Source organism: Schistocerca gregaria, chromosome 2 (assembly GCF_023897955.1).
Source record: "Schistocerca gregaria isolate iqSchGreg1 chromosome 2, iqSchGreg1.2, whole genome shotgun sequence".
Classification (NCBI taxonomy): domain Eukaryota; kingdom Metazoa; phylum Arthropoda; class Insecta; order Orthoptera; family Acrididae; genus Schistocerca; species Schistocerca gregaria.
In genome coordinates, this window is record NC_064921.1 from 17,807,934 (window position 1) to 17,822,232 (window position 14,299).

A 14,299-nucleotide genomic window follows, 5' to 3' on the forward strand; every position below is an offset into this window, starting at 1 on the left:
TGTTTGAAGATGAATATGACATGACCTAATGCCTCATAAAATCTTATTATCAACAAGCAAACCCAACAATATTTCACAACTGCTAAATATGTATAACAATTAAATATACATCATAAATTCCTTCCCTCTCCATCCCTCAGCCCAGCTTCTCATTCCCCCTTTCTCCATACATCTCCTCCTACCCCCATCTCTCTGTGCATAACCTCTTGCTCCCTCTCTATGTCCATGTTGGAACATTCAGTAGCTTCATATATCTTCTCATACCCCCATCTCTCTGTGCATAACAGCCTCCCCCTTCTAATTGTCCATCTCCTACTCTCTATGTCCATTTTTGTCTGAATTTCCAGTAGAGTATTATGCAAAAATCTGAAATAAATCCATCAAGATCTTTTCTAGATTTTTGGTAACAATATTTCCCATTTATATATTACATATATATTTATATATCTAACATATTACAAAAATATATAGCATACATCAGTCTGAATGTTCATTAGTGTGTCATGTAAAGATGAAGTAATTTGGTCAAGAGCTTTTCATCATTTTTGGTAATAATGCTTCCCCTTTATATATTACATTTATGTATTTATATTTTATGTATATAAAACTGTGAAACTAAATCTTCTGTTATAAATAAAATAGAAAGAAACTTCCACATGGGAAAAATATATTAAAAACAAAGATTCCAAGACTTACCAAGCGGGAAAGCACCGGTAGATAGGCACAATAAATAAAACACACAAACAAACACACAGAATTTCTAGCTTTCGCAACCGATGGTTGCTTCTTCAGGAAAGACGCAACCGTCGGTTGCGAAAGCTAGAAATTCTGTGTGTGTGTTTGTGTGTTTTATTTATTGTGCCTATCTAACGGTGCTTTCCTGCTTGGTAAGTCTTGGAATCTTTGTTTTTAATAAATCTTTTGTTATGAAGACATGTGACAGCAGAACTGTCAAACTGAATGTAATTTCTTTATTTTCTTCTTTTATGAAGAATACCATAATGATCCATAACTTTGGAAAAAAAAATTGCTGAACCATTCTCAAGTGATGATCTTTCACAACTGATATTTATTTCTGACTTTTCAGTGGATTTTTCTTTGGTACAATCCTTGTCCTGACAATTATCAGCACAACAAAGAGAAAAATCAACCAAATCTGTCAAGCAATTATTAATTGATGAGATTTCATAGATGCGGAAATTGATGTTAATTTCTAACTTTTCCGCAGATCGGCCAAGCCATTCTCAGTTGACGATCCTTCACACATGTGGTGACTGATTTTTATTTATATAGATGACAACAGCCACAAAGATCTGCAGATTTTTCAGTGTCATTTATATGCCTGCCAACGTCTCAATACATGAGCTATGTGATGAATGGATCCTTTGCTCATTCTAATACTCAAAGTAACAAATTACGAGAAATTGCAGTTAACACCCCAGTGGTGAATTGAGGTTATTTTAATATACATACATTTGTACAGTGCGTTTTTGGTGCATAGAAACTTTGTCTACACACCAGATAAAAATTCCTCTCTGGGGTTTGATCAATTGTTTCATTAATAATTAATGTCAAAAGTTGTTTGATTATAGAAACAACCCCTGGAAATAGCCTGTGTCTGGAACGTGCAGCCTCACTCTGAAATGAACATGCAGTCATATCAGAGAGATCCTTTCCCAGTTGAAAGTGTGCAGTGGATATACATAAGGAATTTATCAACTAGCTCTGCTGGACAAGTAAAGGGGAACTACAGTGTTTCCACAGTTATGGCCCTCTTTAAGTTGTTTAATTACTGAAACTCTTCAAGCATTTTTTGATCAATATACTTCATTTAAATGGAGCAATTTAGTGTAATCTTTACAACATAATCATTTTACTTAAGAATTGCCTAGAAGTATTTTCTTCCAACTTCTTGATTGTGAACTGCAGGTCCATAAATGTGGTTTGTGTGAAGAACAGTACATAACCATTCAGTTCTTTCAGCATTAGTTGTCCACAACAAAATCTCATTGTGCATATACACAGGCTGTTTAAAAAGAACATCCATATTCCTACATGAAATAGTGACACTCAAAACTAGAAAAAAAAGTCCTGCGAACATATGCCTGGAAGCACATACTTGTTGAAATACAGACCATTCTATCCTATAGTATCCATCTGTCCATTGGCACTATAGGACATGTTCATTGTGGTCACCATTTCAATTTCAGACATCCTTCAGCCTTTCTTCTCAAAGAATAATGAACCCATGCAGACACACCTGGTAAACATTGGAGCTGCCATATGCAGTTGGAGATTAAATTCACTTATGCTTTTAAATGTCCCTGTAGGCAGAAATCTAAGGAATTATGGTCAAGGGAATGGGGAGACCATGCTACTGCCCCTCATCATCAGTCAATCCATCTCTCAATAAATATGTGGTTGCATTTGTATAAAACCTGTCATATGAGTCCCAGAAAATGTGATGGTGCACATGGGTAATTTGTCAGACTGAAACTGGTGATCAACAGAACTTTTTAATATGACTAGTAAAGTGTATGATGCTAATAGTCAGTTTATCTGATAAAATATATGTCCCTATGAGCCTGTTACTTAGGAGTTCTGCTCACACATAAATAATAAAGTGATCCTGATGTCTTCCCTCTATGTTAATAAACTGAGGCCCTGCTTACATGATCATTTGAGGATTTAAATTTTTCTCTACAAATTTCTTCTGGTAATTTATTGTATGACACCTCATCTGAAAATAAAATGCAGTGCACAGATCTACAATCTTGTATGTTGGTCTTATGATATGAGACCTTTCACAGACTGCAATTGATATGAATAGAGTAACTGCTGACGCAGAGTTGACTATGTTATGAGTTATCCCTTCAGCAGCTCCCATTCTTTGCACACTTATTTTGGTATCATCTTCTGCTCATTACACCTACTCCTCAATACCAGGTGTACAAGCTGTATGAGGCCTACCATAATTTCTTGACCTTGATGAAATTATATTATGTCTGTATATGAGATTATATTATGTCTGTAAGTCACTGACAACCTGTATAACATTTTTATTTTTAGATTAAGTATGGCATTGTAAATGCTGTTTAGTATACATGTCAAGCATCTGTTCAACAATGCGACTGGCTACACTGTAACGTAATACCATAGCCATGAGGAATAATAGGACTCCACTTTTTATGCTGTTCACAGTCCATAGAATCACTAATCTTCTCCAATGCCAGTAAGACCTTGAAATGAGTTGTAGATCTAGGATACAGTTGTAAGTGCTTTTCTTGACAATAGCATCACAGACAGAGGACTAATTATAGAGAAATTCAGAAAGAATAATTATGCACCACTGAGTAGAAACGCCCACATTTCAACAAGTAATTTTGTCCAGGTGTGTTGTTTATCTCTTGCAAGAATAACGGACATTTTTAAACATCCTGTAAACATAGAGCATCTAATACAACAGAAGTTTTTCTGAGGAATAATGCTTGAAATTCTGCTGTGCTATCAGTTCCTTTGGTATTAAGATGGACAGAAATCAAATTACAATAAAAATGTAAAATGTTTATGTCTCTTATTGTTGTATAAATGCTCATACGGGGACAGATAAAAGCCATAGTGATTCCAAGTGAATGGTTGTATGTGGCAATGCTGACATGAGGATTTTCATAATTAGGGTAGTTCTTCATAGGTATCTGCATACCATCTGTAATCTTAACTGTTAGGAACTATGGGTATTCTTTAACAGCATCCATATCTGAATAAGCCAACACCAGTATTCATGTTCATGATAATTTTGTGTCTATCTTCATAAGATGACTGACTCTGCTTTCTATGCAATCTGACCATTCAGTGAAGAGGTTACTGATGAAAGAAACTGAGACTGGTTCAGTTAGCATCTAGTCCATCACAGTCATCCAACATAATGCAGACAATCTTTTAGGTACACATCCAGTGTTCTCCATTTCCACAGTATATCATTATTCACTGCTGAATGCAGTCAGGTTACGTTTCATAAAATACTAATTTAGTGCCAATAATGAAGTCACATTCATTTTAAATTGAATTTTTTGTGCCATTGTTACACAAAGTCACCAGGGTTGCAAAGTATCCTAATTTAGGTGGGACAGTCCTAAATTTCCAGTTGCAAACACAACTCCCGTTTAGACCTTGTTGGATTCGTAAAAATTCAGATCACAGGAGTATGGACAATATTATGGTCCCCACTTTAAAATGTGAGAAGCAAGCAGACAACCATACAACAGAGGTGCACTCATGCTTCCTACAGCGAACTGAGTGAGTTTGAAAAGGGTCAAACTGTGGCTCTCCGAGTCACAAAATGGTCCTTTCAGAGAATTGCCGCACAAGTTGGATGTGCTGTGTCAGTTGTACAATGATGCCAGTATCAGTGATCATGTGAACATTCTCACATTTGTAGATGAGGTTCTGGATGTCAGAGCCACACACACATCTGCCAGGATTGTTATATCATATGGGCAGCAGTGACAGATTGTACAGCTACCACAGCACAGATAAGAGGGCTTGTGAGCCCAGATGTGTCAACACGAACTGCAGTGGGAATAGAGGTACACACATCTATAGCCCATCTTCCACTCATGCCACAGCATCAACAAGGATGGCCAGACTGGTGCTGTGAGAGGATCACTTGGAAGATGTAATGGTACACTGTGGTCTTCAGCAATGAAAGCAGATTCACTTGCACGCAAGGGATGGTCATTTGTGCTTACAACGTGGTCTTGGTGAGCCTGTCTTGTAGAGTGCGTTCATCAAAGACACACTGGCCCCACCACAGGCCTTATGGTCTGTGGTGTGATAAGCTACAATTCTCATTCACTTTTGCGGTTTCTGGAAAGGTTGCTAACCAGTGCTCACTATATATAGAATGTTGTTAGACCCATTCTTTTGCCATTCTTGCAAGAGGAAGGTGGTGCTCACCCTACAGTGTCTGTGAAACTCACCATGCTCCGCAAGATGTGCAGAAATTTCCCTGGCCAGCATAATCTCTACCCTTGTCTCCAATCAAGAACATGTGAGGTATGATGGGATGAGAAGAGACTTGTGTGACATATTAAGCAGCAACTCTTACAGAACTATTTAAAAGGGTTGAGCATGTGTGGAGAAACATATTCCAGGACAGTATTCACTACCTGTTCAACTAACTGGATTCCAGGTTCAGTGCCTGCATTGTCATTTTCACTATGTACTAATATGGGTGTTCAGCATTGTTGATACCTGGTACCTCGGAGCCTCTTGTGCTATTGATCTGGACACTACATAAGCTATTGCAGCAATGAATGTCTAGTGAATTTGAAACCTGTAAAGAGGTGTAGCAACTTTTTTTGTGCCAGTGCATGTAATCAGTTCCATCAGTCTACTAGAACAATCAGTGAACTAAAGAAATTTTTCCTTAGATGGAGACTGAATACCATGAGATCTTAGAACACATAGAAACATGCTGTCTATCTCTCAGTCTGGTCATAGTGCAAATAGTGAAAAACTTTGAACCAATGAAATCATACTTGTTCTCACATGAGTACACAACAAGTTATATCCGGCCCTTTTTTTTTTTTAAGATGAATTATCTTTGGCCTATCTGGGCTTTACAATGATCATTGGTGGTTATTTTGTATCATTAAATGCAAAAAGTCAATTTGATGATACACTGTCTTATTTGACCTTATAAACCACTTTAAATCCTCTGTGGAACAAAGAAAGGAAGATGAGTTTTATGGTTGTGTGGCATTGTCAGCCATTTTGAACACAGGAAATGATGATCACATAATATATTCAAAAGAAAAGTGGCCAGTTACTTGCAACATAGTGAAGACTATCTTGACAAACGATTTGACTTTGAAGAGAGCACATAGAAAGCTTTCAAACCATTTTCAGGAACAGGAAAACAATTTTCAGTTTCAGCATTCATGAAGTGACTTCTCAGTATGAACTTTGTGTAGATGAGGAGTTGACATTTGAAGAATTTGTACTATTAAACATCTGTCTCAAGGAAGAAGAGTAAAACATTTTTAATCTTAGTGGCTGAAATATTTCTGCCACTACAAAAACTGTGAAAACCTCTTCAGGAATGTACGTTTTATATTGTCTATACCTCATTCCAATGTTGCTTCAGAAAGAATTTTCAGCCTCATATGGACTTATCAGTGGGAAAACATTTTTCAATGGCTACATTAGAAGCTGAATTAATGGAGAAGGTGATTTATCCATTTAAAAGCCTGCAGCATGAAGATCAATAAGATAAAATGCAGTGCTCTGTTATGATGTATCTTGAGTTTTAGGCCTATGTTTTGTTTTGATTAGATTTTGTGTAGGGGATACCTGGCAATCTTGAAAGGCACTAATGCTTGGAGGGAATCTCCCCCCCCCTCCCCCCCACTCTCCTCCCATGCAACTCTCAGACAAAGAAAAAAATACAATATAGTGAAATGTTTCTTTTTCTTTTTAGGTTTTTAACTAGGCTGTAACTGGAACTTTTTGTGGCTACTCACAAGTCACCATTGATCTCCCAAAATATTAAAAATAGTCCATACCCCCAGGTCTAGCGCTCCCCCCCCCCTCCCCCTTCCCCCTTCCCCTCCTACAGACTATCATATGGGCGACCTTGTTCTTACTCAGATGTTGTGTGAACCTCTAATTGTGTTGTAATTTGTCAACCAGTGCAATTTTATGCTATAATTTTTTCTTATAATAACTGTACTCAAACATGTTGCATTGTAATAAATATAAATTGTATATATATTAATTAATTAATATACTTACTTTTTAGTTTCTTTATAAATCTGATTTGTTACAATTTTTCAAGCAGTGTTGAAAAGGATGTTGATGAGTACAGATGTCAAATCCAGAAAATGCAAAATGAACAAAAAACATTCAAGGAAATGATAGAATTGTTCGAAAAAGACATTGTTGATATAAAAACTGAAATTGCTGAAAGAGATATAAGTCTCGCAGAGAAGGTAATAACTTTGATCAGAAAATATGCACACAAACTGTATCACAGTTACTGAACTTCCAAAGTTGTAAACATCCTTTGTGGCTTTTAAAAATCATATACTCCCTTTGTCAGAAAAGTTCAAGAACAGGTTTTTTAATGTCTTAGTTTGAAATACTAAAAAGGAGCAAATGTTATTATGTTGCCTGGTATGTATGCATCCTTGAAATGAAGTTGAAGTTGGTCATGTTTCTGTGCAAAGCAGGCTGTGCTTAGCATCTGACTGGCTTCTCGGTCCATTAGTTATGGTGACATAATGGATGCCAGTTATGAGCAAAGGAGAACATTAAGTTCTGCATCAAGCTTGGGAAAACCCCTATTGAAACAGGGACAATGATTAAGCAAGCATATACAACTGAGGCACCTTCAAGAAGCCTTCTTTTTGAGTGGCACAAAAGGTTTTGTGAAAGCAGAGATTCAATGCAAGATGTTCCCAGAGCCAGTTGTCCATCTACATTACATATTAATGCAAATGTGGAGTGTGTGAAGCACATGTAGCAAGAACACCATCATGTAATTGTGCATGCAATATCAGAAGAACTTAATTTGAATTCTGATGTGTATCATAAGATTTTACATGAAAATTTACTGAACTGGAAACTTAATGCGAAACTCTTCTGTCACACACTAGCAGATAAACGTAAAGAGGAAAGACAGAGAATTTCAACAGAATTACTGGATAGAGCTAGACATCATCCCACACTTCCATCAAAGATTATAATGAAAGTTTACGCTACCAGTATGACTCTCATACAAAGTATCAAAATGCAATTCGATATCAAAGCCTTGATATCTGGCATTCTCAGGACTGGTTCTTACTGTATAACCATGGAAGACCCCAAACAGCTTCATCTGTTACTGAGTATCTAGCCAGACATTCTGTTATGTCATCCCACATCCTCCATATTCGCAAGACCTCTTGCCTTGCAATTTTTTCTTGTTCTGAGAGTGAAAAGGTGACTGAAAGGAAAGCTTCATCAGGATATCACAGACATACAATGGGTTGTGACAAATGAGCTTACAAGCATTGCAGTTAAAGACTTCCCTGCTTGCTTCCAAGACCTCCAGGAACATTGGCAACTGTATATAGATAGCCAAGGGGTCTGCTTTGATATGAGCTAGCATCATTACTTAGTAAATGGAATGTACTAAAAAAACTGTCCTGAAACTTTTCTGACAAAGGAAATAGCTTGTTGCATAACATTAGTATGTCTACAAGATATAACATTTTTGACTATGTGAGGTCAAAGCTAAGTACTGACAAAGTTGTTTGTGCACTGTATTCAAATGTTAAATTTAGTTTCCAATCGTTCATACAAATATTAGAGTGTGTTTCATGCCATGCAGTAGGAACTGTAGCAGTTATTAAGTTCAGTTCTGACAAAGTTGTTTGTGCACTATTATTCAGTTATTAACATTAGTAGCTTTCAATGGCGTCTCATGTTGTTTCTGAGATTTGTTAAAAGTATTTTCATTGCAGGAACACAGTGGGGAAGCCAGTGGGCATTCTAGTTATATCCTCTCATGGAAATGCAGAATCTGTCACAGAAATAAGTTGATACAGGAGCAGGAAGATAAAATATGTGACTTTCAGGTGCAGTTATAATATGCTAAGGATGAACTAGAGAGGTTGAGGAGGGTGAAAGGTGCTGGGAACTGAAAGTTGGTAAGAAGGCATCTAGGAGGAGGAGAAATTCAGACAGTTGTACTTTGTGTATAACCAATAGATTTGACCAGCTGTCAAGAAGTGGAGAAGAACATCTTGTAGCTGTAGGTGTAGGAAACATGCAGCTGTCCTCAGCAGTTATGAAGCATAAGTCAGTTGCAAATTCTAGAAGAAAGAAGAAGGTTGTGCGGCTATGTAGTTCATGTGGCAGAATTGTGTGCCAGAAGTTGCAGGAAGTGTTAGGGAATAAATACCAGGTCACCAGCATTGTGAAGTCTAGCCCAGGTTTGGCTCAGATGACTGTTAACACAGGAGAGTTATGTTGGACTTTTACTAAAAAGTATCAGGTAGTGGTTGTTTCTAGACCTGGGAATAGTCTTAATAGGGATGGAGAGTATGAAGTAGGTGGTGACCTGGTAAAGATAGGTACTCAAATTGGTGGCACTAATGTGCACTTCATGCACATTAGTGCATTAACATGGGGTTGGAGAAAGCAATAGCTCAGATTTCACCAGACATGACCTGTCCCTCGATAGGCAAAGCCTAGAGGAGAGAGTGTAGTGGACAGTGGTAGGGTCACACACACGGAAAAATTCCTGTAGCAGTGGGTGTTAGAGCTGCACCATTTTTAGACTGAAGTCAACTGACAGATATCACTGCTTAAAGGAAGTCCCTTTGACATAGGAATAATCATCAGGAGAGGTCAGGTATCCAAGTAGAGAAGGAATTAATATATTTCATCAAAATATAAGTCATGTTAGAGATGAAGTTAGTGAATTGCTTACAGACATTGACTCTGACATTATTGGTAATATCAGAGCACAACATAAATAATCTGCCAATTCAGAGACTGTTTTTCAAGGACTTCTTTATGTAGTGAGCATGTATGTAAAAAACTATTCCATTTGAATCTGGAAACGTATCATGGCACTGACATGAACAGTGTTAGTAAAAGGGTGAATGACCTTTCAGATGATTATGCACACATTTTAACACTAAAAGGTTTTTGTACTCAAAAAATGTTATATATAATTATGAGATATGTAGAAAAGCTAGTCCAATGGCAGTAGAGAGTTTTTTAAGCCTGATTAAGGAACAAGAGTGGCAGGATGTTTATAGTGCTGATAACATAGCTGAAAAATATTATGCTTTCTTTGAAAGCTGCTTTAAATTAGAATGTTCTAAACAGGGTAGTAGCAGTAAAAGGCAGCCTACGTGACAGTGGGATAAGAATATCGTGTGGATGAAAGAGGGAATTATATCAAAATGTTAGAAGTAGTCACAAGCTACAGTAGCCCATTACAAACAGTATTTTAATGTGTTTAAAAATATTACTCGGAAGGCAAATAGTACACAGTATGCGAATAGAATAGCTAATTCACAGGATAAAATTAAAACTGTATGATCAGTAGTGAAGGAAGTGTCTGGTCAGCATCACAGCATCACAAGGTTGACAACATAAAGTCAGTTCATAGTAAAAATATTTCTGTTACAGATAAGTCAGATATATGTACAGTATTTAACAATCACTTTCTCAGCATTGCCAGTGAATAAAATAAAAACTCTATTGCAAAATACCTTTTAGAGATTGATGTCAGAAATACTCCTCTGTTATACTTACGAGTGGGTGACTGAGTCAATATTTACATCACTGAAGACTAAGGACTCTCATGGATATGGTGGAGTACCTAGCAGAATATAAAAGTACTGTGCTGCACATGTGAGCCCTGTTCTTAGCCATATTTGTAATTTTTCCTTTAAGAATGGTCAGTGTCCTGAACGATTAAAGTACTCAGTAGTAAAGTGCTTTATAAAAAGGGAGAAAGGAATCACATAGGCAATTTTAAGTCTATTTCTATGCCATCAGTGTTCACTAAAAATATTGAAAAGGCTGTGTAAATAAAGATAATTGATCATTTTATTTCACATAATTTGCTATCAAATGTACAGTTTGCATTTAGAAATGGCTTAACAGTCGTAAATGTTATATTCTCTTTTATCTGTGAGTTACTGGATAGATTAAACAAAAGGTTCAAAATGCTAGGCATCTTAGATTATTTAACTAAGATAATTAATTGTGTTGCTCACAAAAAAATTCTCTAGAAGTTATGGAATTTGGGGAGTAGTTCACAATTGGTACACCTCTTACTTTATCAACAGGCAGCAAAAGGTTATTATTCACAATGTTGATAACGGCTGTGATGTGGGATCTGAGTGGGGTACTGTCAAGTGGGGGGCGCCCCAGGGATCAGTGTTGGGGCCGCTCCTGTTCCTTATTTATATAAATGATATGCCCTCTAGTATTATGGGTAACTCTAAAATATTTCTGTTTGCTGATGACACTAGCTTGGTAGTAAAGGATTTTGTGTGCAACATTGACTCAGTTTCAAGTAGAGCAGTACATGACCTCAGTTCATGGCTTGTAGAAAATAAACTAACGATAAATCACAGTAAGACTCAGTTTTTACACTTCCTAACACACAATTCAACAAAACCTGACATTTTAATCTCACAGAATGGGCATATGATAACTGAAACTGAACAGTTCAAATTCCTAGGTGTTCAGATAGATAGTAAGTTGTTGTGGAAAGCCCACATTTAGGATCTTGTTCAAAGACTTAATACTGCCATTTTCACTATTCGAATGGTATCGAATGTGAGTGATATTTTGACTCGTAAATTAGTCTACTTTACTGATTTTCATTCACTTATGTTGTATGGTATTATGTTTTGGGGTAACTCTTCCCATTCTAGAAGGATATTTTTGGCTCAGAAACAGGTGGTTCGGCCAATAAGTGGTGTGAGTTCACGAACCTCTTGTCGACCTCTTTTCACGAGTCTGGGTATTTTGACATTGGCCTCTCAATATGTATATTCCTTATTGTCGTTTCTTGTTACCAATATTAGTTTATTTCCAACAATAAGCAGCTTTCACGTGGTTAATAATTGGCAGAAATCAAACCTCCTTTTGGATCGGACTTCCTTAACTCTTGTGCAAAAAGGTGTACAGTGTACTGCTGCATCCATTTTCAATAAGCTGCCACTCGAATTCAAAAATCTTAGCAGTAATCCATGCGCTTTCAAATCGAAACTGAAGAGTTTCCTCATGGGTCACTCCTTCTATTCTGTCGAGGAGTTCCTTGAAAAATTCAGATGATTCTCATTGTATTGCTGATAGCATTTGCTTAAACTTATGGACTGATTTTATTTCAGGTTGATGAACATTTATTTTTATCTGTTATTACTTTTTATGTTGTAAGTTCATGTACTGACATGTTCCATGACCTTGGAGATTTGCTCCTCAATTTGGTCCTACAGAACTTGATATTAAAATAAAAATAAAAAGTAAATCATTCCATAATATTTCAGTGGTCAGACATGTTCCCATCATCAGGTGGACTGATGAACTGAGCTCCTGAGGGAATGTGCCCAACTTATATCCTCTCCTTCCACAAGCCATTTCCTCCATGAGCTGTGCAAGAGATGCTCATATCAATGTCTGTAGTAGTGCCGATGTACTTGCTCTGTCCTCGCTGGTCGCCATATCAATGTGTTTGCTGAGCATCTTCTTAATTAGACCCAGTGCTGGTCCCAAGCCCTGCTGAGATTATAGCTGCAATCCTGAATAACAAGGTTATCCCTGGTGCTAATTTCATTGCCTTCTCTAAAGAGACTGCCCCAGTATTTAGAAGTCTACACAAAAGCCCTGGTATGGTCATATTCCGTCACATGCTTTCTGACATATAGTGCTCTGTGACAGCCAACTGGTTGAGGTACATTAATCAAAAATGTTCTCAGCATCTGTTTTTGTTGGGGACACTGTTGGTCCAATATATGTTTTGCACAATGGAACAGAATCTGATAAATCCAAGCCTTCGACAAACAAAGTTCATCTTTGACACTCCCCAATAACACTGGAATTTTACTGATTGTGCAATACACATTTCACACAGGGTGCATTTTCATTATGTACCTGACTTTCCCAATAGAATATGGCATATGGTATATAGGCTGTGGCTACCTCTTCCTTCATGATTTCTTCCACTTCCACAGGTTTTACTCTAGTGGTGGTGTGAAGAGCACACTTAATCTGCCATTCTGAGTATCCATTTTTTTGGAACACAGTTCTGAAGGGTTCCATTTTTTGTCTGAGATGGTGTGCACCCTGTGTACTAGTGTTTTTAGTATCCCATTCCTCAGTGCAGGGTGGTGGCAGTCATCTGAATGCAAATGCAGTTCAGTGTGTTTTCTTCCAAGACACACTGTGGCTCAGAGTGCCATGTGCTCTTCTCTTGACCATGACATTCAGGAATGGTAGCCTTCCTCTTTCTTCAGTTACCATAGTGAATTTGATGTTGGGAGGTATGGAGTTCAGATGTACAAGGAAGCCAAGGAGTTTGTCCCTTTCATGTTGCCAAATGACAAATTTGTGATCTACATAATGGAAAACGCAGTTGGGCTTACAGTCGAATGACATCAGGGCCTCTTCTTCAAAGTGTCCCATATATGAAATCAAAGTTACTGTTGATAGTGGACTGCTCATGGTGACTCCATTATTTGCTCATAGTGTTCAGCATTAAACAGGAAACAGAAGGAGGTTAGGATAGGCCTGAAAAGATCTGTAGTGTTCTCATCAGACTTCTGACCAATGAGTTCTAGAGACTCACTTAGAGGCACCCTGTTGGATAACAAAATGATGTCAAAGCTCACCATTATAAATGAGTCCTTCAACCTGAATTTGCTAAGGCATTTCACAAAGTCCATAGAATTGCAGAGATGTTGTGGGCATTTACCCACATAAGCACTAATTGTGATTGCGTTTCTTTACCATAGAGTAGCACATCATGCTGGGCATGACACCTCTCCAAAAATGCAAGAGTACTCTGCAAACAGCAATTTTGGTGGTGCAGCTTATCAAATTTCTCCATGCTGATGTACATCTCCTCTTCATAAAGATATGTTATGTGATTCTTTGGTTTCTGGCAGTGTATTTATCTCTGTCAGGTATTTTACCAGCAAATATGTAGGAGCTCTGGCATTGCTGGCAGTGGAACATAATGGCAGCCCATCTTTATGGATCTTAGGTCCTTGTGGTCACAGTTTCCTGATAACTCCAATTCCTTGAGAAGCACCCTGGTCTTGTTCTACACCTTCTTGTTTCCTGTAAGAGTCTTCATTGAGCAAGCTTTACATCTTCTCCATGTCACCCTCGTGGGAGAAAACAACAGTGGCATTGTCTTTACTGGCACATAAGATAACAATTTCAGGGCACTCTTTCAGGTTACAAATGGCTGCCTTCTCTTTGGTGGTAATGTTTAAGTTCATAGTCTCAATTCACAGTCTCCATTCTGCTTCTGATGTATTAGTTGCATGGGAAACTATTTAACTGGAGTGGTGATGTCTGTGACCAGTGTCAACTTAGGGATGGGAGCAAAGTGAAGTACCCTCTTCCAAGACCAAAAGCACATCATCACTGAGCTGCATGTTAGTCAGCTTGATGACAGTCTTGCTGCTTGATCAAAGATATGTGAGTATTTTGATGTTTCATATTTTGTAGCCTTGCTACGAGCGGAATTGGCTGCCACCCTGGTTATGCCATCAATCCG

General features: G+C 37.6%; 1 protein-coding gene across 1 annotated transcript in view; it reads left to right on the plus strand.

Moving 5' to 3' along the window:
• Nucleotides 1–14,299, plus strand: part of LOC126336246 (cilia- and flagella-associated protein 57-like) — a 171,074-nt gene that overhangs the window by 73,499 nt on the left and 83,276 nt on the right. The window contains exon 5 of the mRNA XM_049999739.1: nt 6,842–6,992. Coding sequence (XP_049855696.1) covers nt 6,842–6,992 — 151 coding nt within the window. The remainder of the gene's footprint in view (nt 1–6,841; nt 6,993–14,299) is intronic.